Source organism: Zootoca vivipara, chromosome 3 (assembly GCF_963506605.1).
Source record: "Zootoca vivipara chromosome 3, rZooViv1.1, whole genome shotgun sequence".
NCBI lineage: Eukaryota > Metazoa > Chordata > Lepidosauria > Squamata > Lacertidae > Zootoca > Zootoca vivipara.
Genome location: NC_083278.1, coordinates 22,475,836 through 22,502,453, shown reverse-complemented (window position 1 = coordinate 22,502,453; position 26,618 = coordinate 22,475,836). Strand labels below are relative to the sequence as shown.

The window sequence follows — 26,618 nt, the reverse complement described above, 5'->3', positions numbered from 1 at the left end:
ACTTCTGAAGATGTCCTCTCCTGACCAAAAGTTGGAGTCTATAGGGCATGAAGAACATCTGGTGGTGACTTAGGCGGCAATCCTAACCCCACATAACTAGGAGTGTGGATTCAATAGTACTTAGTTCTAAAAGGTCTTAGGTATTGTTACACTGTCAGGGATGCAGATGGCAAGTAGCAAGCCAGGCTTCAGGACCTTGGACAGCTCCTGTCACCCAGCTTGCTCTGAGGGCAGTCCTATTAGAGCAGCAGTTGTCAACCTGGTCCCTACCGCCCACTAGTGGGCATTTCAGGATTCTAGGTGGGCGGTAGGGGGTTCTGCGGCACAAGCTGAATCCTCCTTCCATTGAGCACTGGTGTGCGGTAAGGAAATTTTACCATCAAGAAAGATGCATTAGTGGGCGGTAGGTATATATATATATAAAAGGTTGACTACCCCTGTATTAGGGACCCAGGTGGCGCTGTGGGTTAAACCACTGAGCCTAGGGTTTGCTGATCAGAAGGTCGGCGGTTCGAATCCCTGTGACGGGGTGAGCTCCCGTTGCTTGGTCCCAGCTCCTGCCAACCTAGCAGTTCGAAAGCACGTCAAAATGCAAGTAGATAAATAGGAACCGCTACAGTGGGAAGGTTTCCATGTGCTGCTCTGGTTTGCCAGAAGTGGTTTTCTCATGCTGGCCACATGACCTGGAAGCTATACGCCGGCTTCCCTCAGCCAATAATGCGAGATGAGCGCGCAACCCCAGAGTCGGTCACGACTGGACCTAATGGCCAGGGGTCCCTTTACCTTTACCTTTACCCCTGTATTAGAGCATGCTGCTCAAGTGAAAATCCTACATAATAAATGGGGACAAGCACACTAAGCTCTCTCCCTCCACCCCATGTCATATGCTCATCAGCTTTCATGAGTTGGAGGGCAAAGTCTGCTTCATCTACTTACAATTCATAGCCCCGTATTTCCAGCAAAGAGGATACCATGAAAGATGGGGGTTGTGACATGGGGGCTCATCCATGCTCACCCTGCTCCCGCATAGGATTTGCACACAAGCAGCACACCAAACTAGGGCTGAAGTCAGGAACACACCGGAGGTATGATACCCTCCTTTCGCCAGGTTACCTTTCGCCAGGTTACCTCAATCAACTTCAGTCTTGTACACTGACAAGCAGGCACTGGGGAGCATCAGAGCCCTGTTGTGATATTATTATTATTATTATTATTATTATTATTAACCCTGTCCACTCTGGGTGGCTTAAAACAGAACACTAAAAACAGAATAAAACATCAAACATTAAAAGCGTCCCTAAACAGGGCTGCCTTCAGATGTCTTCTAAAAGTCAGGTAGTTGTTTATTTCTTTGACATCTGATGGGAGGGCGTTCCACAGGGAGGGCGCCACCAACGAGAAGGCCCTCTGCCTGGCTCCCTGCAACCTCACTTCTCTGACAGTGAGGGAACTGTCAGAAGGCCCTCAGAGCTGGACCTCAGTGTCTGGTCTGAATGATGGGGGTGGAGACGCTCCTTCAGGTATACAGGATTGTGCTCGGAAATGTACTGGGAGCTAATGTAGGTCTTTCAGGACCAGTGTAATATGGTCCTGGCGGCCACCCCCAGTCACCAGTCTAGCTGCCACATTCTAGATTAATTGTAGTTCCGGGTCACCTTCAAAGGTAGCCCCAGTTCGTCCGGTAGTCTAGATTCAGGGGTTGGCTGTTGCCAGGCAACTCTGATTCAAGGTTCTCCTGACTGGCAGGTTCCTGCCTGGGGTCAGCGTCTGGGTTCCTACCTGGGGTTTACCACCTGTGGGGCTTGTACCCTTAGTGTTCCTGACCCAGGGGTTCTTTCCACACACACTACAGTATCAGTATACTGACTACTGATCAGAGTTGGGGTCATGATGGCTGTATGTCTCTCCTGAGTACAGAAACAAGCATTAAGCTTCTGAGGAAAATTTGCAATATGCGTTGTACTGAAGGCAAACATTTAACAAACGGCAATGGTTTTATTCTGCCAGAGGTCAGAAAGAAAGAAAGAAAGAAAGAAAGAAAGAAAGAAAGAAAGAAAGGAAGGAAGGAAGGAAGGAAGGAAGGAAGGAAGGAAGGAAGGAAGGAAGGAAGGAAGGAAGGAAGGAAGGAAGGAAGGAAGGAAAGAAAGCCACTGCATTGCTGCCCCACTCAACTCCACCCATGCCCAGAGCCAAGCGTCAATGGCTGCAGCTCCTTCTCCACTTTTAATGTATTGTTGTGTTCTGTGTTCTGATTTACATATCAACAAAAGGATTATGCAGTAGACCTTGTTTCCATTCCATTGTGGAACACTCCCCAACCCCCCCCCCAACCCCCGTGCCTTTCTGAAAGAAAGCCGTTTTTGAAGAACTGTGTGTGGGCTGCTGTCATGGTAGAAATAAAGAAGACGAAGAAACTACTTTCGTAGGAATCTAACCCACATATTATCTTGGATAATCTGCAAGCTGTTGCCTTCCATAGATTTTTTTACTGGGAGAGTCCCATTAGTCTCTGCATCCATAACAGTTTTTCAGAATATACTGTTATGTGGATTTAAAATTATTTTGCGTGATGTAATAGTATTATTTTAAAAACAAAATATCAGGTGGAAAGGGTCACCAATTTAACTAAAGCAACAGCTTGAGAGCTTGAAGTTCATTCTCAAACTGAACCCAATACCTCCAAATGAATAATCTTCAAGATTAGCTATATCTGGCTATTAATGAAATCGTTTCTGCTGTCATTCTCCTGACACTCACACATTGTGCTACTGAAAGGATTTCTTAAACGGAAAATCATTATAATTACACTCTTAACTTTTGTTTGTTCTTTTCCAGAACAATAGGGATGTGTTAACTGCAGTGGTAACACTTTTGCAATGGATTTTATAAAGGGCCCTATGCTCGTCTCATCTGATTTTTGCAAAGTTTTGAGAAGAATAAGCTTTTGACTGCTGTATTTCTGGGCTCCCATCCAATCTGCTTGTATAAACGTCTGAATAATCAATTCAGAAGCTGTGTATTGCCCCTCCTACCTCTAAGGTTTTAGACACCAGTGAGTTGTTGTTTTTTGAAGACGCTTAAGTTTTAAAAAAATGAGAACGGTGATGTTCTAAAAGAAATTCTAATGATAAATAGGTGTTTTCCTTCTTCCCACTGCATAGCCGGATATGTGGTATGAAGCCACAACAAGTCTTGAGAAAACTGAAACCAGTGAGGGCTCAGCACCTGTATCCCACCACCAACTCCCTTGGGTCTGAACCATAGCTGTCAAGTTTTCCCTTTTCTCACGAGGAAGCCTATTCAGCATAAGGGAATTTCCCTTTAAAAAGGGGGAGAACTTGACAGCTGTGGTCTGAACCTTTCTGTTCTGTGACTCCTTGTCAAGCAGCCTGTCCCTGACACCCTCATTACAGCCGCCACCCACAAATCAACAGATCTCTGGACTGTGTGGGATCGGGCGTAGGGGTTGTAGTAGGAAGCAGAGTTGCTTTGTGCAAATGGAAGTGCTTTTTTTTATTAGCGCAAGGCGTCCTTGGATCCAAGCCACGGATTTCTGCCAGAAAACTGCTACTGAATGCAGAAAGGGATCTTGCATCCTTACTGGAAGGAATCGCAAGGCGTTGCTGGAGGTACTACATACTTAACAGATAGCAGACCTTGGACCACCTCATTAAAAGGAGTGAGTTTGAGTGAACCATGCATGGAAAGATTCATAGACACATGACCTGATCTGTATATCTGCATTCCAATCCAAACATGATCCAATTTTTGGAGTGAACCAATTTTTTTTTTACCCCATCCTTAGTTTCACTGCTTACTGCAATTCCTTTTTCAGAAGATGCTCAAAGGAGTGCAGACTTTTGATCAATCTATTTGACTAGTTTTTCTGTAATGGAAATAGGAGCAATATTAGGCCAGGCACAAATATACATACCCCAACGCTCAGTAGTATCCTGCTCTAAATGACTTTTTAATTGTTCCTTTACTATCACAAAAGCATTTCCCATGACTTCTCTTTGCATAACCCAAATAAAGCGTATACTAAGGGCATTTACACCATTAACGTAACATCTAATTTGACCATCGAGAACTACAAGTGGAAGGCAGCATCTGTCTTGACCGAGGGCTCATCCACACTGAATTGGAACAAATGTCAAGCAGGTTTTCTGCATATTGGCTTTTGCTCTGATTCAGCAGTTAAACAACGGGTTTTCCCAGGGGGAGTGGTGGGGCAAATGGAAGACCACTCTGACTCTTGCCTAGAAAAGCTCAGGGCAAGCAGAAATGTGGACAAAGCCAAACACCCACAGTGATTCTGTGGAGGAGTGTGCTCTGTGCAATAGGGTCTAGGGCAGCTTCAGTGGGAGGGGGGACATGCCAGAAAACAGACTGAAGCATCCAGGGAACCTCCACTCACACCAAGTGCCTCCACCAGATTTTGGCCTGTATACTCCATACCATACCATCTCATCTCTGGTTTGTATCAATGAACTTCACTCATGCCATTTTAGATCCTTCTTCACATCTACTCTTGCTTAGAGTACCATGCCACTAATATGAGCCTCTGTTCATGCTGTTAAATGTGTGATTGTTTATCAACAAAAACACCAACATTTTCTTATCCATTCATCCAGCTACATGGGACACAACTCATTCATGCTAAAATCCCAGTGCAGAGAAATCCCGTGGCCATAGCCACTCAGAGAAATTATTACATAAGCAGGGAGGACCATGTGACTTCTTGACACATGTGTGCAACAGGTAAAAAATGTGCTGTTACAGCTTTGCAAATTCCTTTTGGGAAGTTGCAGGGCCCTGCCAGTTCATTCATTACTTCCTCTTTGTGGCAACGGCAGTGGAATAACTATTGGAGTGGGGCTGGGGATCATATGACACAAGAAAAACATGTTTTCGTCACAATCCAACATGAAGTTAAGTGTGCTTAAGCCTATTCATTAATTTCAACTTAAGCATATTTAAACGTTGAGCTGGGTGCTGCAAATTATGCACACATGCAAAGTAAGCATGTCAGGGAGAAGGCTGTAGCCCAGGGTTAGCCAGTGTGCCCTCCAGAGGTTTTGGGCTACAACTCCCATCAAAATGGTCAGGGAAAATGGGAGTCGCTGTTCAGCAGCAACTGGAGGACTCGCCACATTGGCTACGCCAGTTCTAGCCTAACCTTTCACCAGACATGCTAGTTTTGAATGTGGAGAAACTGTTCTTTGTTATTTTATTTACAGGAGGAATATCCATCTATTTATTTATTTTTTGCATCTGGAAGAGACTGTCATAATTTTTCTAACATGATTATTGTGCTTTTTTGTGGGGCATGAATGCCATATATGACTGCTTTCAGACAAAATATATAAATATCCAGTCATGAAATGAAGACTGCACCATCTAAAACATACTCATCTAAGTTGGCCATTGATTGACCCGTGTAATTGCCTGGTTTGTTGCAATGTATGTCCATCATACCATTTGACCTGTCAGCTATCATACGTCTTTCGATCAAGAGCACATGGTAGTTTATGTGCATTCAATCCTTACCTAAAGTGGGTTGTTTTGTTATCATAATTAGGTTCTTCAAGGAAGGCAGCTGACATTCTCCTTCATGAATATTTAGAGTAGAGTCTTACATTTTGTTCCAATTCACTTGCTTCTTTCTTATTTTTGCAAAGATTCACAGCAAAATTAATAAGTTCAAATTCATCATGTAAGGTTGCAGGTGATTATTTCAGGGTTCTGCTTGGTCACTTAATATAACTGCAAAAGAATAAGATTCATGCAAGCTACATAATGAGAGCTTCTCTGTCTCTGCATTTGGACAGAGTATCACATGATGCATGTGGTTTGCAGAAATCAAATTGTTTATATATTCCATGAAGATGATTCTCAACCTTTAAGCCCTTACGCCAGGCATAGGCAAACTCGGCTCTCCAGATGTTTTGGGACTACAATTCCTATCATCCCTAGCTAACAGGACCAGTGGTCAGGGATGATGGGAATTGTAGTCCCAAAACATCTGGAGGGCTGAGTTTGCCTGTGCCTGGCGTAAGGGCTGTACTTCTATTTTTCCACACAATACTTCTCACCTTTGCAGGATCAAACAAAACAAAAAGTTTCATCTGGTCACCTTTGCAACTGTTTGATAGAGGAGCCCTAATGTGAAAGTCTGAATGTCTTTAGCAGCTCCAGACTACAATATCTTAAAAAAAAAACCCACCCTTGGGCAAATATATCCCTTAAACAGCTTCACTTTCTCTTTTCCCATTATTAGGACCGTAAAGTAGTTATCGTCCACATTCAGATACATAGGAACACTTGCATAGGATAATTAAGTGTACAAAAGCAAATTACTTATTATAAAGATCACCCAAAACCTTGTACTGTACAATATTGCTACTGAAACTAATATCACCATTTTGATCTGCTGGTACAGACATAATGCTAAACCATTACTAAACCATAACTGTGCAATGCTTGGCCTTGTGAGCCTCTTCCTTCCTGGCTTTTTCTCCTCTGACACATGCCAGAGGAGGACATGATTTAAGAGGATTTAAGCTAACCAGATTTCCATGTTACAGTCAAAGTTCGGGAACTTTGATTAGTTTAAACTCTGATTGGTAAACAAAGGCAGGATTATAAGCAACAGTTGATATTGGCTACTTTGAACTAACCATACTTCAGACTTGCGTTTGGGAACTCTGGTTAGTTTAAAAGCAAAAGTATCTGATTTCCTCCTCTGGTGGAGCCTGGGGCTTGCAATAGCTCAGGTATGAAACACTAAATTGTGGTTTTAGCATTCTATCCAAACCAGGCAGGCCATGATATGGAATGTCAATAGTATTTATGGGTTTGCTTTTCTGCTTCTTTTGCAGTCTTGAAATATAGGTTGACAAAATGTTTACATTTAGTGTGTTGAAAGTTGTTAGTCACTATCCAAAGCGCTAAGCATTAAGTATTATTATTACTTTCACAGATTTTGTTGTATTCTATGGAATCCAATTTTTCATATAAAAATGGCGTTTGGGGGCCTGCTCTTTGAAAAGGTAACATTTCTTCTGTAGTTAAATGTACCCGTAGCCTTAAGTGCAGTTAGCTTTGCAGACAAATGTATTTTAAATTTGCATTCTCCCGTGTGCCTTTCTTCCTGTAGTTTGCAGTGCAGATTCATAAACTTCACATCAGGCGTCCTGCTGGGTTGGTTGATAGTTTAGGTGCTTCGAGAGACACATGTGCATAAAATATGGAAAGGATTAGGAATATTCGTTGAAGCTCTCAATCAGCAGGGCTGTGGAGGACCTACAAAAAAATGTGAATTCCAATTTCTTGTTTGGTAACTCATTCACATTTGAATGCTTACACTGCAATCTTTGTGGGTTGGTTCTTATGTTAACTAAACAGCATAGCTGACCCTCTGCTCCCTACATCACTGTAGTAACATAGGCATTAGGGAAACCACATGGGTGGGACATTTTGCACGGCTCCATTCCACACCATTGCCACTAAGCCAAGGGGAAGAGCAGTGATGTGCAGGAAATATCATTACACCACGCACCCCTTCCATTGCATACCTTACTGGAGGGGAGCAGGACATAGACATGTAAAATAGATAATCATACAGCTTGGGTAACACGGGAATCTGCACACAGCATGCTTTCTTCTCAAGTGTCTTGACTTCTGTCTGTTTGTGAGGACTCTGTTTAATTGCTTTGGGATTCCTTTGATACTGGAAACCACACTTCTGATTTATTTATTTTTTTCCCCTCTGGAAGGCCATTATTTATGCAAGCGTTTACAGGCAATGCAACAATGCAAGAAATGCTCTAGCATCCTCATGAACAAAAGACATACTGCATCAGCACAACATCTCAGTGACAGCTAACGTTTGTATTAATTTGAAGACACCTGCAGGAATTTCCGTCTCTTGCCATGATTCCTCTGCAGCTCACAGAAAATAATAGCTTGACACACAAGTCCGTTGAAACCTGCCCTTTCTGTGTGAAGGGCTGTTGCTCCACGCTTAGCAAAGTTAGATTGTTTCTAGGTGTTACAAAGTTGGTATTTCTTTCTTTATTTCATGACATTTATACACAGCTTGTTGTGGGATGGGGGACATATCTCAACAGGGATTATTTGCAATACTTCTCATTTGTTTTGCTCTTCCTCCCCCCCCCCCCCGCCCAGCTCTGAAATTGTGCCAGGCAGGTATACAAATAAATAAAAAGTGTTTTGTTTACTTTTGTTTAGGACTGGCACTCACTGATGAGATGATGCTGTGGCATGCTACATAAACCATATGAGTCATTCCACTGCACCAGTACCGAATCCCATTGATAAACTTTATTTCTTGGGATAGGTGATAAGGTTTCTTGGGATAGGTTATGGGAACGGAATATATGGGTGGGGTATTATAATATTTATTTATTTACTTATACCCTGCCCATCTGGCTGGGTCTCCCCAGCCACTCTGGGCAGCTCCCAACCGAATATTAAAAACACAATACAGCATTAAACATTAAAAACTTCCCTAAACAGGGCTGCCTTCAGATGTCTTTTAAAAGTCAGGTAGTTGCCTATTGCCTTGACATCTGGTGGGAGGGCGTTCCACAGGGCGGGCGCCACTACCAAGAAGGCCCTCTGCCTGGTTCCCTGTAACCTCGCTTCTCACAGTAAGGGAACTGCCAGAAGGCCCTCGGCGCTGGACCTTAGTGTCAGGGCTGAACGATGGGGGTGGAGACACTCCCTCAGGTGTTGTTGTTGTTGTTAGATAAAGGCTCTGTGTATATAGAAAAGGAGAATTTCACAAGGGTTAGGGCTCAGTGTCCTAAACTCTACATGGATGGTACATGAAGATTATGTAATTCATTTCAGATCCACACACAGAAAATGGGCAGCAGTACTGAAGTCTCGGGCCAAACCTCCTAAGAACATCCAGAGACCCTGTCTGATTGGTTCCTAGGGTGGGGCATTGTCTGTGGTGTTGTCTGTATGCTGACTTCTCATATATTATTTCAATTTTTTTTTTTTTTTTGCAAAAATGTGATGGTACCGAACACCAGAAATACTGAAATGGCTAATCTGAATCTGAACCCAGATCTCCCTGGTCCTAGTCAAACACTCTCTATGCTATTACAAATTTCTCAAGGTCCACAGTGGCTTCAGTAGCCAAACAATGATCTATGAAAATCATGAATTATATTGCAGATCCAAAAAGAACTGAAAATATGTAAGAACTATACTAAAAAGGAAGAGTTTTGATGTTTCCAACTTGTAGGTTACATTGGCATCCAATAAGTTTTGTAATCAAGTTTAGAATTGTTCTGAAAATATGTCATGTAAGAATGGTTTATTCATACCTAGATGCTACAATTAGCTTATGAAATTGGTTTTTCATTCAATAGGAAAGAGGCTGATTTTAGCATTCAGTGTGCTTGTTTTGAATGTCTTCAACATTTTCACTTGCTTTCACAATATTTCAGTTAAATAAAAAAATTCCTTCAGTAGCACCTAAGATTTCAGTTAGCTGCACGATAGGCTCGATGACTTTTGTTGCTAAGAATAAAAACACAGTTTTGAAGTCCTCCACAGTATTGAAATTATTTCTGTGCTGTTAGTTGAATTATACCACCATTTCCAAATCATGCTTTCCGTGTGTTTAAAACTCATCTTAACATCCCTTCCTATTGACACTGCATGAGAAATGTTCTCCAGAGGAAGACAAGAGTAACTGAAAAAAAACAATGAAAGACATATGTTAATTGAAATTTTGTGAGTTTTTTGTGTGTGTGTGTTTAAGTGAGGATATAAAGGAAGTGAGAAGGAAACAGGACAGGTAACGCTCTGGGGAAGGTATAACACGTGGGAAGAGGTAGTATTCTGACCATTCATTTGAAAAAGAAGAGAACATAAGCAGTCAATTGTTGTACTCCAATTCCCATCAGCTCCAGCCAGCACAGACATTGGTCAGGGATGATGGGAGCTGTAGTCCAACAACAACTTAAAGGCTACAAATTCCCCACTCCTTCAGTAGATGAACTATTTACTAGGCTGATAAATTACCTTTGAAATCTCACACAGAACAGTAACAAGAGTCAGCCAAATTTTAATGGATTGGAAATAATCTCTGTATGTATTGCAGCTTTTTCTTTCCTGGGGAAAGGAAGGAGCAAAAATACTTATCCAGATCCTAAAAGAAACCATTGAGTGTTAAGCTATTGATATTTGATGAGGTATCTCAAGGTGATGGGAGAAGGCAGTAGCTGCCCTTCTGAAAACATTTCCTGCTACTCCAAACATGGCACCAGAAGCATAGCATTGCTTCATGAATTTCAGCAATGTAATGAGCAAATAGAGTAGTGTAATGAATTTAAAATTTAAAGCCTGCAGATGAATTTGATTTATTTATTTCTTTTTAATAACCTCAGTCCCCTAACCTAGCAAGCAGGAGCCAATGAAGCTAAGATGGAAAATAGGCAAGTTTCCAGACACCAGGCTGAAGGCCCTAAGATGCTCCAAGCATAGAAAAGGGATCATTTTCCCAATCTCTGCACCTGCAGTTGAACTTTCCCCTCTGCCATGTTGTCCCCAGATCTGCTCCAGAGGGTTAGGGTAACCCCTAGAACAGATATAGAGTGTGTACATGGGGAGCAGAGGGGGAGAAGGTTGTACTGGCAGAAAACCTTGCACTGACAGAATAATTGACTTAGAGGTATATTGGACTCCACCCTTTGTTTCACAATGTGTGCGTACATACATCTAGTTATTTGACAGGTCTCATGAAGCTGGCTTAAGTAATTGGTTTCTGGCATGCATGAAAATGTTGTCCCGTAAATGGCCACTGTATACATGTGATTTGTGCTGAAGCTACGTGCCTTTACATGAAGACACTTGTAAAAGGTTTGCGATGGCGGCAGAGCCACACTTTTCAGACTGTTGCTTTATCCAATATCTTCACATCAATTTTCAGCTGTGCCTCAGAAGTGAATTCTGAACGCAGCCGCGCCTGTGAAACATTTGTCCCCTTTTTCCATCATGGCAAAGAGGTGACTAATGTGGAGAGATCACAGATTCAGAGGACAATTTTGAACCTGAGGCATTTGTGCAGTGCAAAACAGCTGGGTGATGGAGGACAATTATTAATGCCCTTTCTTTGCTGTAAAGGGTTGATTGGCCTAATGACAGGCATGTCAAACCTGCGGCCCTCCAGATGTTTTGGCCTACAACTCCCATGATCCCTAGCTAGCAGGACCAGTGGTTGGGGAAGATGGGAATTGTAGTCCAAAACATCTGGAGGGCCGCAGGTTTGACATGCCTGGCCTAATGAGGACCTCTGCTTCAGGGGCTTAATAAGCCTAGTTTATAATGTGGTATTTATAAAGACTAGACAAATCATAGAGGATATGCCTTCCAATAGCTACTTAGCCATGAGAGCAAAGCGTAAGTCAGAGTTAGACAACCTGAGGTCATCTCAATGTTGGGCTACACAGCTCCTATCATTTCTGACCGTTGACTATTCTGGATGGGACTGTTGGGAAGGCCACAAGTCTTTGCTGTAACTCCAGTAGAACAAGCAGCTCTCTGAATACCAGCTGGTGGGGGGCAAACTTCATTTCCTTCTGAGGGCATCTTGCAGGCATTTACTCCAGCAGAGCACTTCTTATGTTCTTAACCTTTAAGCAGTCATGGCTGGGGATACCCGTAGGAGCAAATCTGGTTTGGATAGAAAGGTGGCACGCTTTTTAGCAGCTCCAAGCAACTTGGAAGCTGTTCAGGGTTAGAGCAGCCCTCAAACTCCTTCTTTCAAGTTTTGCAGTACTGAATATTCTGGAGTGTACTGCATTCCAACCCACACATTTCGTTGGGAGCGGCGGAAGGGGTGGGTTTGCTCCAGAATGTGTATCAGCCTGAAATCCTTCCCCATCCCGATTGGATGCTGCAGAGAATACCTTTGTGTCTCCTCAAGTGGTGAGCAGCAGGTTATAATAGGTCTTTGCCAAACTTGTGATGCTAAGTAAAGGCAGACAGGGCTTCTCTAATAGTATTCACCAGCAGGTCACAGAAACACGAGAAGGATTCTCTCTCTCTCTCTCTCTCTCTCTCTCTCTCTCTCTCTCTCTCTCTCTCTCTGTGTGTGTGTGTGTGTGTGTAGGGGGTGTATTGATTCAGTAATGCTTTCTTTCTCCAAGTATAGCCATTTTAAAATGCACAAAACAAAGTATAATGATTTCATTATAATTGGAGTTAACCATTCTTAATTCAAGTACTTGTTACTTGGCTAAATCCAGAGTGTTTCTTTCATGTTCAGTTTTCATTGATGACAATTATGTCGCTAAGGCTCAGCAATTATTTATTTTATGCAGCCGTATATTCATAGGTGTTTCAGGGCTCTAAGAAAAGGAAATAAGTTTCAGAGGGTAAAGTGTTTGAATGGGGAAGCCCTAATGTTTTGAATAAACCTAGTGCAGTTAAAGAAATTCAATATCATGCGGATATTCACAAATGTTAGTAGGCAACTCTCATCTAGGCTAGTCATTGTGAATAGGCGAGTGAACATTTATTTCTATATGTCTATCAGTATAATATATGAGATGGAGAAGGTTCATACTCCCAGTAGAGAGGGATGAACTTCTGCGTGTGCCCGCACACAGACATATTCACACACATCTACCTGCCTTGATTTAGCATGGCTTGGGACTCTCTTGACCTTTGGAGAAGAGCTCTTCATAAAACTCCACTCCTTGCAACAAAGTCTTCTGAGCACATTTAGATTATCAGTTTTGGGAACTGTAGTTTCTTATTCCCCCTGCTCATTTCCAAGCCTTCATGTTAGTAATGCATTGGGAGTTCAGAAGAGCCCAAAGTTTCAGCCTCACCTACCCATATATACTCTACTCTGACTAAACCCACAACTTGACATCTTTAGGAAGTTATGGAAAGGGCTGTCCCCAACAGCCAGGTTGTAGTGATTCAGATTATTCTTAGGTCAAAGAGGGTGCCCTAGCAACACATGAGCTAGAAACAGACCAGGTTGGCTGGGGTCAGGAAGAAGGGGGCAATTACAGTAAGTACAGCCTTAGATCTCACTTCCCTCCTACAATCCCTTTGTTTGCCTTCCGCCTTGGAGAACAGAGATACACCCACCATGATCACAGCAAGTGAAGTCACTTGACAGCCACGGTGGCCACTCAAGTCTCTTTCTTCCTGCCTGCTGGAAGCTGTAAACAGAGACATCTTAAGCAGCAACCGAACAGATCAGCAGCAAGTGGTGACCAGAAAAGGTCAGAGCAGTGGGATGAGTGGACAGAAAAAAGGATAATATTATTCATTCATTCATTCATTCATTCATATACCATTTAAAGCCAAAAACAGGCTTCTAAGTGGTTTGCTACACCACACACACACACACCAGTTGCACAAACATTAAAATACATTTATCTTTCCTTGAGCACGCCAGCACAGACACAGATGCCATTGCTGCTGCTCGTCAGCTGACAAGTCCTTTCTCATCTCTAATCCCACTATCCCCGTCCCATTTAGGTACCTTTGTGCATTGGGGACTTGGCAGGGGATGCAACTTGGAGGGCCAAGAAGGGGAATTGGCTCTCCTTTTTATCCAGCTGCCCTGCTGCTTAAGAAATGTGGGAGAGAAGCAAAGGGCACCGAGAGGCATAGCTGCCAAGTTATCCCTTTTTTAAAGGGATTTTCCCTTATGCTGAATAGGCTTCCTCGCGAGTAAAGGGAAAACTTGGCAGCTATGCCGAGAGGTTTATTTTTCAGGATGGGTACTGGTTTGTTTGTTTTTTGAATTATTACAGGGAAATCTAGATGTACCTTTTTTCTTTTAAAAACCTATTGGGATGTCAGTTCCTTTATTTCATGTAGCACGCAAGGCTGCAATTTGTTTTGCTCAGGGAAAAAGGGGGTCCAATTACACTTTCAATGAGTCCTCCAGTGTCTGAATGGCACCCTAGATTAGAGATGGTTGCCATTCACACGATAGCCATGAAACTGACGTCATCATCCATTTGATCAGATCCTGTGAGTCCCCTCAAAGGATACTTCAAAGTCAATCCATTGAAGCTATAGTGTTGCAAGACTGTATTCTCTGGCTTCAATTTCTTTCAGAATCCACTACTTATTTGTATTGCACATTTGCAATAGTTTTCAGTAACGATGTTTTCTCAAGCAAATATGTCAAAAGGCTGTGAAGAAGCCAACATAATCACTGAAATGTATGGCTGCTCTTGTGAAGATGGCTCTTACAGCTCAGATGCTAATTTCCTTTTGAAAAGTTTAATAAACTGAAAGTTTGAGAATTTTAGAATATTTAAATCATTCTGATTTGTTTGCAGAATTTCACAGCTGCAAGATCTTGTATAACATTGAGCGAAAGTATTAATCAAACTCTGAACACAATAGAAAACACACTTAATTAGAAGTCATTTTTTGGTGTTTATTGGGCATTAGATTTCCCTGAAAACTAATGAGGAAAGTTATTAAATGTAGAAGAATCGAATGCTTCTGTAGCATGTGTCAACTTTTGCTGGTGAGAAGGCAGGAATTTTATATTTTGCACTTTAACTTTTGAGTCATGTTGATTTCTATGAAAGAGAGTTAAGCACATGTTGAACTCAGTTATACCTAGTTACAGGTAGGTAGCCGTGTTGGTCTGACGTAGTCGAAACAAAATAAAAAAATTCCTTCCAGTAGCACCTTAGAGACCAATTAAGTTTGTCATTGGTATGAGCTTCCGTGTGCATGCACACTTCTTCAGATACAACGAATGTTCATACCAATGACAAACTTAGTTGGTCTCTAAGTCTAAGGTGCTACTGGAAGGAATTTTTTTATTTTGTTTCAATCATACCTGTACAGCTGAATTCTCATAATTTACTCATGAATTCTTTAGTAGGATTTAGTTACTGAGAATGACTTAAATTTGCAGTGCAAACTGTGTCACATTAGCTAGACTGAGCCCTAAAAATTATATCTGTGACACTATCAAGTAGCCTGCTAAACATTTGGATAACCTTATTGGTCAAAATGCTGGCATCCATCTGTTTCAACAGACATTCTCTGGGGGTGAAGTCAAGCCGCTGGAGAATGTCAGCATCTGCTGTGACTGCAGAGACCAGAAATTTGTAACTGCTACCTCCCATGCTGTTTTTGGTGCTGTAGCATCACCAAATTGATCTATCTGGGACACAAGCAGTGTGCAGTGTATATGGAAGTCCTGGGCTGCCCAGAAGACAAGATCCCCCTCGCTGATGTGAGCCAAATGAAAGTAAAGTAATACATTCGGCACCAGCTTGGTGGCAAGAATTGCTGGAATGAGGCATACAAGATATCTTAGGGGCTCCACTCTGTATTTGTGTAGAGTTTACTCCTTAGCCTTTTCTTCTCCTGAAGATGCCCCCCCCCCAAGGCAGTGGGTATGGATTTTTCCTCAGAGTTTACTCCCAAAGCCTTTCTCACCAATAAGTATAGCTGCAAGCCAGCAGAGGTTTTCCTTCTCCTAGAAAGGCTACCTTCTTAGGTTGACGAGGCCCATCTGTCCCTCATTTCCCTCTAAAGCACATGCAGAAACTGCCTACTTGTTGGACCCACTGTTAGTCTCGTCTGCTCCATCTGCCAGAGTCTGTCTTTGCATGCAAGTCCCTAACTCCCTGGGGGTTTGAGACCCATCTGCTGCCCTCCCCTGGTTTAGCTAGCCAGGTGTAGGGTTGCCAGACTCAATAGAGGACAGGGCTCCTGTGCCTTTAACTGCCCTGCTCTCTTTTGAGTCTGGAAACCTTGAAGAGAAACCAGCAGACCCTTTGTTTAATTTCCAAGCAAGGGGTCTGCTGGATTCTCTTTAAGGTTTCCAGACTCAAAAGAGAGCAGGGCAATTAAAGGCACAGAAATCATGTCCTCTATTGAGTCTGGCAACCCTAGCCAGGTGGGAACAGAGTGCAGGGTGGGGACTGAAGGTGGACCAACTAACCCAGAAGGAGCATGATGCGTCCCTCACCAGAGGTACTACCCCGCCCCCAATAATTAGTTCAGTACAGGGTGAAATGTAAGGATACAAGCCAGTGGTGAGAAAGCTCCAGCCCACAGGCCTAATTAGACCTGCCAGGCCTCCCCATTTGGCTCACAACAGCATTTTGGCCAAGCCATGCTCATCTGTCCTGTAGTTGATGTCGTATGTCATATAGACTCTTTGCAAACTGTTTGCTAAGTGACTGTAATTTAAGTAATTAAGTAATAATTGCAGCGCCATTTTTCTTTGTAGTACACTTTTATGACTTTTGCTGCATTTCTCCTATCTGACTGATACGTGTTCTTTGTGTTCTGTCAACAGACCAACCATACTCATGGTCTCCTCAGCACTTCGATGAGGAATCATATTCTCCTGTTTCAAGGAACATGAAAGGATTATCTGGCAGTCACAACCAGCCACAGCTATGTTCTGCTCATACTTGTGGTTTAGCATCCCCTGAAGATTGTGAACACCCCCACGACCATCTTCACCATGGCCAGGAGTCAAGGCAATCATATCTTCTCAGCCCCACGGAGAGCTGCCCGATGGACCACCATCGCTGCTCGCCGCGAAGCTCCATCCATTCAGAATGCATGATGATGCCCATGGTTATGGGCGATCATATGTCCAGTAGCACTTTCCCCAGAATGCACTACACCTCACATTACGATACTAGGGACGATTGCACCATGTCTCATGCTAACCCTAAGATCAACCGGATCCCTGCAAATCTGCTGGATCAGTTTGAGAAGCAGCTTCCCCTCCACAGGGATGGCTTTCATACTCTGCAGTACCAGAGGACCTCAACGGCCGCCGAACAACGCAGCGAAAGCCCAGGGAGAATACGTCACCTTGTTCATTCGGTCCAAAAACTTTTCACGAAATCTCATTCTTTGGAAGGATCTTCCAAGAGCAATGTCAACGGGACAAAGGGAGACGGCCGAGGAGATGACCACCACCACGGACATCATTCTAAGCATAGCAAAAGAAGTAAAAGCAAAGACCGGAAACCTGAGAGCAAGCATAAAAGTGGGATGAGCAGTTGGTGGAGCTCCGACGACAATTTGGATAGTGATAGCACTTACCGAACACCTAGTGTTGTAAACAGGCATCACCCGGACCATATTTCTCATTGCTACCCTGAAGCTCTTCAGGGACATTTTGGGGACCTCTCATTAAAGACTTCTAAAAGTAACAACGATGTGAAGTGCTCGGCCTGTGAAGGGCTTGCAATGGCCCCTGATGGCAAATACATGAAAAGGAGTTCTTGGTCTACGCTTACAGTAAGCCAGGCTAAGGAAGCTTATCGCAAGTCATCTCTTAACCTAGATAAGCCTCTAGTTCATCAGGAAATCAAACCTTCCTTGAGGCCATGCCATTACCTTCAGGTAGGAGCTAAATGTCACACACACACACACACACACACGTATGGGAACTCACTGTTATAAGACCACTGGAGGATTGTTGTTTTTTACGTGCATGCCTTACATGAGTTATTTGCTGTCAAGTTCTCTAGTTTTGCACCTTGGAATAAAACATAAGGACATTCCAAATGTTCAGAATAATCAAAAAGGAAAGAGTAATCAAACTGGTCATGTAATAGATCATCATTTAAACATAATCCTATTATCATATCGCTGCTTTAGTAATTTCACAAAAAAAGCTTCTTTTCTATTTCTATTCTATTTCCTATTCTATTTCTTTTTAAGTTCATGGTATCTTCAGCAGATATTTTGTTTTATTTATTTATTTTTACAACCCACAAGCATAGACTAGTGATGACGAGCAGCACAAATCCACTTCCTGCCCTTTCACGAGCTGCTAACCATCAAGCTCCTAATTGGCTTCCTTGAGTGGAGTCTGTGGGCTCTTGGACTGCTGCTGTCTTTGAATAGTGTGCGTGTTGCAGGCATCTGAATTCTGCCTTGCTCATTGCTCAACAAGGGATAAGTACAAACAATACCTACTGCGTTCAGCTCACCGCGTGCAGAATCCCAATACCATCTCTTAAAGGCAGCTGAAAGTGGGTAGGTGGCTTGGGGAGCTTAGAACAGAGAAAGGGTGCTTAAATTTTTCCCTGCATGCCTCTTCTTTGCTACAAACGGCCCCTGCAGGATTTTCTGAATGCCCCTGTCCTCTTGCCTTAATTCTTCAACTAATTTCGCCTTTCCTGAAGCTGCTTTTAAAGCTGCCATTCAGGTTTTGTTACACACACTTGAGTGCAATGCGTAGTCAAGCCCTTAGTTACATCTATTTTGTTCTGATATCAGACATTTATTAGGAAAAGGAAACGATAGGAGCAATTCTATGCATACTTAATTGCAAGTCCCATGGACATGTCTGCCCCCACTTCCCAATATAGTCCTGAGGGATAAACTAACATGACTCAGGTGATTCATAATCAGGAGGATCTCCTATCTGAAGAAGTGTGCATGCACACGAAAGCTTATACCGAGAACAAATTTAGTTGGTCTCTAAAGTGCTACTGGACAATTTTTTAATTTATTTCGACTGTGTCAGACCAGCACAGCTACCTATCTGAATCTAGATCAGGGGTTGGCAACCTAAGCCCCATGGGCCACAAGCGGCCCATGAAGCGCCCCATGGACCCCCACCGCCTGCAGCCAATGGGAAGCTGTGCACGCCTTCTCCGCGCCGGAAGGAGCTCTGGAAATAGCGTTTTGCGTGCACACACACACACACACACACACTGGCTCACCGCGGCGTCTGTGGGACCGTGAACCGGCCCAAGCCACAAACCCCTGATCTAGATGGATTTCCTGTTGTTGTTTTTCGGTAATTAGCAACTCCATGTACTTATTTGAAGACAGTGGCATAGTGTGGGTTGCCTGTACCCGGGGCCATGTGGAGCAGGGCGGGAGTGAGGGAGTGAGGGAAACAGACAGAGTATGCATGTGCATTCAACTGCCCAATAGCATCCACATCACCCAGGAAATGGCAGCTGCAGAGATAAGAAAAGAAGAGCTGTTCCGTTATCGGGAGAGGTCACTCCCTGGTTTGCATGGAGAAGCCGTTTTCAACAGAGCCCAGAGATGGAAACACACAGCTATATTGAGGCAGCACTGGGTGCTGAATTTTGTGCCCCTAAAAATTTTGTGCCTGGGGCAACTGCCCCTGTGCCCTCCCCCCCCCACAGCAAAAGAAAGGAAAGAAGATAGCACCAAGCCCATATCCTGGCCATGGTCTTCCATAGTATATTGAGTGCAGCCCTGCATAATAAACATGCATATGATTTGGCTGCTAGATCTTATGTTAGAGAGGCCTCGTTGCTCAGTTGCTCTCATCCATCATTGTGTTCACACTACTTAGATTAACCTATCACTGCTTGAGTCATTTGGTCTGCAATCATATTTGCCAATAATGTTTGTCTAATTTATTCAGAAAATGTATAAGGCTTGAATAAATAATTGGATGCAGAGAACTTCTAAGGCTGCTGGATGAACAATGGGAGTGCAGGGTTCCAAAATAATAGGAACAGCAACATTTGCCAGGCTGCTACCAAGAAATACCTGGAAATGTATCCTGGCTAGCTAAGAATAATTCACAGAATTTTGATCGTATATTTTAAATAATAATATTAATAGTTTTATTATTTATACCCTGCCCATCTGGCTGGGTTTCCCCACCTACTCTGGGTAGCTTGCAGTACATAAAAAATTGTAAAACATTAGACATAAAAAAATTCCCGAAACAGGGCTGCCTTCGGGTGTCTTCTAAAAGTCAGATAGTTGTTTATTTCCTTGACATCTGATGGGAGGGTGTTCCGCAGGGCGGGCGCCGCTACCGAGAATGCCCTTTGCCTGGTTCCTGGTTTAAAGTTAATTTCGAAAACAACAGTGCACCATCCCTCTTAATAGTAAATTTGAACCCAAAAGAAACCTACTCTTCATTTTGTGATATTTAAATGCTCATTACTGGGAAAAACAATGTACTCAAAGGCACCGTGCGCAATAGAAGATTACAAAGTATCTGCTGGAATACTAAATCATACATACAGTATATATTCAGCATTATTCTGATGTCGTAATTCAGAATGAAAAAAAATTATTTACTTAGCAAATTTTTAAAAATGGAAGGTGGTGGAGTAAATGTGAGGCTGGATCTAGCAGAATTATAGGTGTCTACAGAAATAGTTTGGGGAGTAGGGGCAAGCTCTTTGATGTGCAGCTGCAGATCACTGCCTTGAGTATTTGCGGTCTTTCTACAGCTAAACTCTATGTAGCATTGCATGTTGCTGAAGAGCAACAACAAGGAACAATGTTGGGTTGTACCTGCTGGTGATTTATTGTATTGCATGAGATTATACATTTCAGAACTAATTTCCAACAAATTGCTCCATTTGTCCATTTAACAGTAACAGTATGAGGCACTTGAAAGATGTACGGCTTCAATTTGTCCACTGAACAACATTACTGTGGGAATCTAAACCAAATTCAAAATCCTTAAGGCTGAATTTCACACCCTTTACAGTGGAACCTCGGTTTGCGACCACCTCCCTTTACGTCAAACTCGGAGAGCAACCGCTGCGGACCTGGAAGTAAATACATCCGGGTTCCGCGCGTGCGGATGCGCAGAAGCGATCTGCGCCGCGCGTGCGGATGCGCAGAAGCGATCTGCGCAGCGCGTGCATGTGCAGAAGCGCTCTGTCAGTGCATTGCGCACACGCAGAAGTGTGCCTTCAGCAAGTGATGAACTCGGGGAGCGACCAACTCCCTGGAATGGATCATCGTCGTAAACCGAGGTACCACTGTACACCAAATCTGCCTTGATTGTGGTGAATGCCTGACGTAAGGTCTGAAAATAATGCTTGTCTGTCCATACCGTAAAGGAAATTAGAATGCAAAATGGATTGGAATCTTTGAGGGTCTGGGGCGAAATGCTCCATAACTTTATTTTGTAAATTCCCCCTTGGGAAATGTATTCAACTTTTCCTCTATGGACACTCAACAACACTCAACCAAAAGCCAGACAATCAGTCTTCACTCATTGTTGAACATACACATGTCTTCCACCCTGCCCAAAGTGCTAAAGGATCACGTACCTGTGCATGGTGTAACTGAGAAGGAACGTGCCGTAAGGATAGCCATAACAGGAAACAGTTTGGCATGGTTCAGTAATTCAGTAAGGCTCATGTTGCCTATGGTACACAATAATAGACGTATTTATTTGGTAAGCTGGTTGGTAATGAGTCCTCAGCAAGGTAATAAGCAAATCCAGGCAGCCATGTAGATGGACTGCTCATAGAACTATTATGTGGATTGGTTGGGATCAAGGTCTCCTCATTAGCTTCCCTTGGATGTTTCATTATTTCCAGAAACACTTGTATATGTGCTCTCCTTCCCACTATATCCAACTTCACAGATTGCACAGCTTGGGTGACAGATTCCAGGATCAAATAATATTTGCTTATAATCACAAGACAATTGATGAAAGTCGATGCTTGCACAACATGAAAGTTGTCTTGTCTTCGTGTTGCTTAATCTAGTGCTAATTGCTTGAATTGCAACATAGTGCTTATGTAATTTTCTGTCAACACACACACACAGATACTCTTGTATTTTTGAGTGCACTATGTTTTACATTGCTTTGGTATGTTGGGTATCAGATGCCATCATTGGATGTTCTCACGGGAAAATTTAAGATGGCTTTAATTAGGCCAACTGTAGTACAAACACACAGCTAAAATAATCTATTGTGTGATTAATTCTATGAGATGAGGAGTGGACAAAGGTTGCCTGAGTATACAGTAGATTTCCTCTGATTTGTGCTTGAACCCCATATTCCTTTCCTACCATGGTTGAACAACCATTGTATTCTTGTCCAATTAACATTGAGATCCAGTCCAAACTCAGAACTAGTATTGAGAATGAAAGGAACTCAATAAATTCCTCATGTACAGATGCATTTCCATCACTTTCTTCCACAAATCATACACCTAGAGACAGTTGTTCCACACTGTTTCATCCTCTAAAACTTGAGTACCTCATGCAAGCATTAGCCTTCATAACAGTATCTTCCGTCAAAAGTTAGCCACATCTTGCAGATGTGTAATTAGCATTGCTTGCCCCAGTATCCAAAAGTTCATGCTTTTTTTAAAAAAAAACCAAAACAAAACAAAACCATCCCCTGCCTCAACATGAAAACTGTAAAAGGTCCACCATGTTACCTGTGGAACTGGTCTTACCATGAAGGGCAAGGTCCTGTAACACACAATACACAACGGTTGATATTTTAGAGTTCTTATTTTCTTCTATATCGCTTGCATGTGGCGTATTAAGTTGTTGTTCAATTGACATCTTTTTCCTGTTCATGACAGAAAGAAAGTTAGAAGCAACTTCATGTGAACCACTATGCCATCCACTTTGTGAGTGCTCTCTTGTAGCTTTATTGAAGTCTTCGTACTTGGTACAAACTTTGGCAATCAGCATGCCCCTTACTGCTCATAAATTGCAATGACAGCATAGAAAACAGCAGAGTATTCTAGCCAGTGATAATATTTAGAAACCCTTGGACCCGTATTATCATGCCTGAATTGATTACTTTCTGTAGGAATTCAGCGTTGTGTAAACAACTAAAACTTTAGCAGATCTGATAGAGGATTTGTTTTTTACATGTAGTTCCCTATATCCAGCTTTTCTGTTGGGGTGTTCTCATCCCTGACCATGCCTGTACCTAGATAGTTTCTGCTTCTTTTGTGGCAGACACATTGGGTGCTGTTTAAACGATTACAGTGGTACCTTGGTTCTCAAACGCCTTGGTACTCAAACAACTTGGAACCCAAACACTGCAAACCTGGAAGTAAGTGTTCCATTTTGCGAACTTTTTTTGGAAGCCAAACATGCTCTGTTTTGAGTGTTACACTTCCAATCTGAGTGCTACACTAAGGTCTGTCTGCTTTTGCTATTTATTTTGCGTTTTTGTTTTTGCAGCTTTCTTGTTTTTGTGACTGTGTGGAACCCAGTTCAGCTACTGATTGATTGTGTGACTGCAGTACATTGTTTATTGCTTTCGTTTTATGGATCAATGGTCTCGTTAGATAGTAAAATTAATGTTATATTGCTATTTTAGGGGCTGATTTTAAAAGTCTGGAATGGCAGGCCTGGCTCTAGGTGCACTCCCGGTGGCGTGGGGCGCCAGGGCGCCAGGGCAGCAGGGGGGCGCTGCGCAGCAAAGCCGCGTGAAAGCCATGCTGCGCGCTTTGAGGGCGGTGGCACCGGAGCAATCTCCGCGCCTCAGTGCCAGGGCGCCCGACCTGCTCAAGACGGCCCTGTGGAACGGATTAATCCGTTTTGCATTACTTTCTATGGGAAAGCGTGATTTGGTTTTGGAACGCTTTGGTTTTGAAACAGACTTCCAGAACAGATTAAGTTTGAGAACCAAGGTACCACTGTACTGATGAAGTAGTACTCTACAATTCTATGATTCTATGTCAGCTTGGATAGTACGTTCAGTATGTGTCTGGGGCTCACTGGGTTTTATCTGCTTTTTGGAATAGAGCACGCCTGGAGGAAGTTTAAAAAAACACTTCAAAGAAACATACAAACAGAAAGGAAGTAGTAAACTTTCTCCCACCATTACTACTCCCACTAACATTTGGGAAATGCAATGGTAATACACTATTGACTTTCATTTTAAAGTAATCTTGTCTATATACTGTATGAATGAATGACTCAGCCTGAAAATAAGCACATCCACTAAAAAGGAATACTGTTTTCCTAGCTCCCGCTTCCAAATGATAACTCTGAGTTTCTCCTCATACATATACTAATCCAATGATCACATTGAGAGCACATTTCCTAACATAAAGTCAATGAACGTATTTTTAAAGTAACAATCACTCAATAATAATCAGACAGATAGTGATTATCTTGAACCTTTCCAATTGTAAGACATTTTATACCAGGCAGAAAAATCTGGGTTCAACGTACATGCATATTGCATATGACATGAAGGGTTAAAAAAAACCTACAGAATACAACTGATGATAAGTTTGCATGTGTTTTGAAGTGGTTTGTATCTATTATGATGCAGGCATTGCTTCTGTCATGAGTTTTGCATGCTGGACGTCAAGCACTATAATGTCATACAAAATCCTTTGTGTGTTAAACTGTATATATAAAGATTTAATATCTGGAAAAGGAAAAGGCTTTTAAAAGAAATTAATGATATCAACACTTGTTACAAGTAGGTAATTAGAGTAATTATTCCCAGTTAGCAGATGCAAACTCTTCAGATGGGAATTTTAGGCACCAATAACTATTTACACAAGCTGATTTTCAGTGCATGTAGACAGATTTTTGCTGCTGATCTGGAATAGAGAGAGAGAAAAAGAGAGAGAGAGAGAGAGAGAGAGAGAGAGAGAGAGAGAGAGAGAGAGAAATGGTATAATAGCCCTTTGAAGTATATTGCATTATACTTCAAAGAGTATAATAAGAGTATAGTAAGAGAAGAATTGCCATACTGAAGAGGCTGAATTCTTAAATAACATTTCAGATATAAAAATGACCATGATCTAACTGGGGGACAAGCATATGAATTTAATTTCTGTAGGTGTGTTGACATATGTCTGTAGCTTGTTTCTAATGTGTGTCCCTGGTGGGAGCATCATACAGAAAGCCAAATAGGAAAGACAACATATAGATGATTCATGTAAAGGTCTATTCATACTATATTAATATAGAAAATGCAAACTTGATTGCAGATGTGGCTAAGATAGTGCCCTCTAAATACTTTGGACTCCAATTCCCATCATCCCTGACCATTGGCCACACTAGCTGGGCTGATGGGAATTGTAATCTACAATGTCCAGAGGGCAACCCATGCTTTATCAGGTGCCCAAAGCAAGCAAACCTGCCCCCTTGCATTAGGGCACAATTCATGCCCATTAAAAGTAGCGGAAGCTGTAGTTTAATCGGATGTGGGTTGCATAAAGCATGTACAGTATCAAGCAGTATACAGGCAGCTCCCCATTTATGTAGGGGTTAGGTTCTGGTCCTCCACAAGTGTAACTAAAACTGCTTATATTGGGAGCACCCTGGAGAGTCCTCCTGGCTCACGAGGCGACCTTCCCCAGAGCCTGCTGCTGCTGAAGAAAGCAGAGAGTGTCCCCCTCCTGCTGTGACCAGCTCCTCTCCCCGCTGTTCTCCCAGAACACAGAGAGAAATGAAAATGGCAGAACTAAGAGAGACACGATGAAGGAGTCTTAGGCTGCTGGGGAAGGAACCAGGGAAGGAACCTTAGCGACGGGTGGGAAGGCGGGGACCTTTGGTCCTCGCAACTGGCGCACTGGGGCAAGACCTACTGGCAAGGGTTTCTGTGATCACTAGGCCTGCGCTGATTGGGCTTCTTTGAATAAAGTGTTTACTGACACTGGTGTTTTATTGCTGACTTGCCCCTGACAAGAAGCCCTTCCACAGCAAGCAAGTTGAGATGACATGGATTTGCACGAAGGCCATTTTGATAAAGGCCATACAAATTACCTGCGTTCTAGAGAGGAATACTTGTAGATTAGCTGACGCACAGCAGAATACTTGACTAAAGTAGCTCTTCCTAACACGAATCATGCCTGTTGTTTTTTTCCAAATTCAGTTCAACAGTTCTGTTCACTTAAAGTAAAAGAGACTTAAAACTTCCTTGCTGCACTTGTGAAAAAGTTTGCAGTCCTGTATCAGCCTAGGTATTCTCTATTGCCTGCCAGCTGAGAAACAGCATAGATGCAAGTGCTGTTCTGACTGCTTTATAAATCGGAGATAATTAAGTGTGAATGTGATTATGAATGAATCTGAGTGTATATGTGTTACATTAAGTGTGGGTGAGTGGCAACTCCTACCTCCATGTGGCCAACAGCCATCTACTGCCTCATGTAGCCCACAGGTACAAAATAGTTGCTTGCCCCTGATTAGGGTCAAATAATAAAAACCTAGGATGATAAAGAACCATTTATGTAAAGAATCATGTATGTATATCTATAATGAGCACTGGATGTGTGCAAATGCAGGTCTAGATGCACCACAGTGCCATTTCCAATCTTGCCTTGACCTTAGTTCATTCTGAATTCTGTGACAGTCCTTTGAATTATATGACCCCCGTGTAATTAGGAAGTCATAACTGCTTGATAGCTAACATCACACTCATGTTCTCCTTGGTACTAAGTTGGAAACTGAGATGACAGCCACCGATTCCAAAGATTATGCAGGTGAATTAATTGAGATTCTACTAATCAGGCAGGTATTTAAAAAATGACACATAAAAGTCTTAAACTCTCTATGGGGCAGTTTTAGAATTGATACTTTTTTGCAGCAAAATATATTCCTAGGTAGCGTGAATATATCTTCCCTTATTAAGAAAATTCATTATTCATGGTGTCCTAGCCTTTTGGGAATTGTGGCCTTTGGGAGAAGATTTCAGACCACCAGCAACTCTGTTTCAAGAAGCTAACTTATTTTCTGTATTTCTATAACTACCCATAACACAAAACCTATCCTGCCTCGACTAAAATTAAGTGACTTGGTTCCAATGCTCTCCGTGTACAAGTGGGACAGACATGCACCTTTTTTTTGCCTAGTAACTG

General features: G+C 42.5%; 1 protein-coding gene across 1 annotated transcript in view; it reads left to right on the top strand.

Annotated features, from left to right (window-relative positions):
* Positions 1-26,618, top strand: part of DLGAP2 (DLG associated protein 2) — a 365,596-nt gene that overhangs the window by 262,030 nt on the left and 76,948 nt on the right. The window contains exon 5 of the mRNA XM_060272460.1: positions 16,349-17,415. Coding sequence (XP_060128443.1) covers positions 16,349-17,415 — 1,067 coding nt within the window. The remainder of the gene's footprint in view (positions 1-16,348; positions 17,416-26,618) is intronic.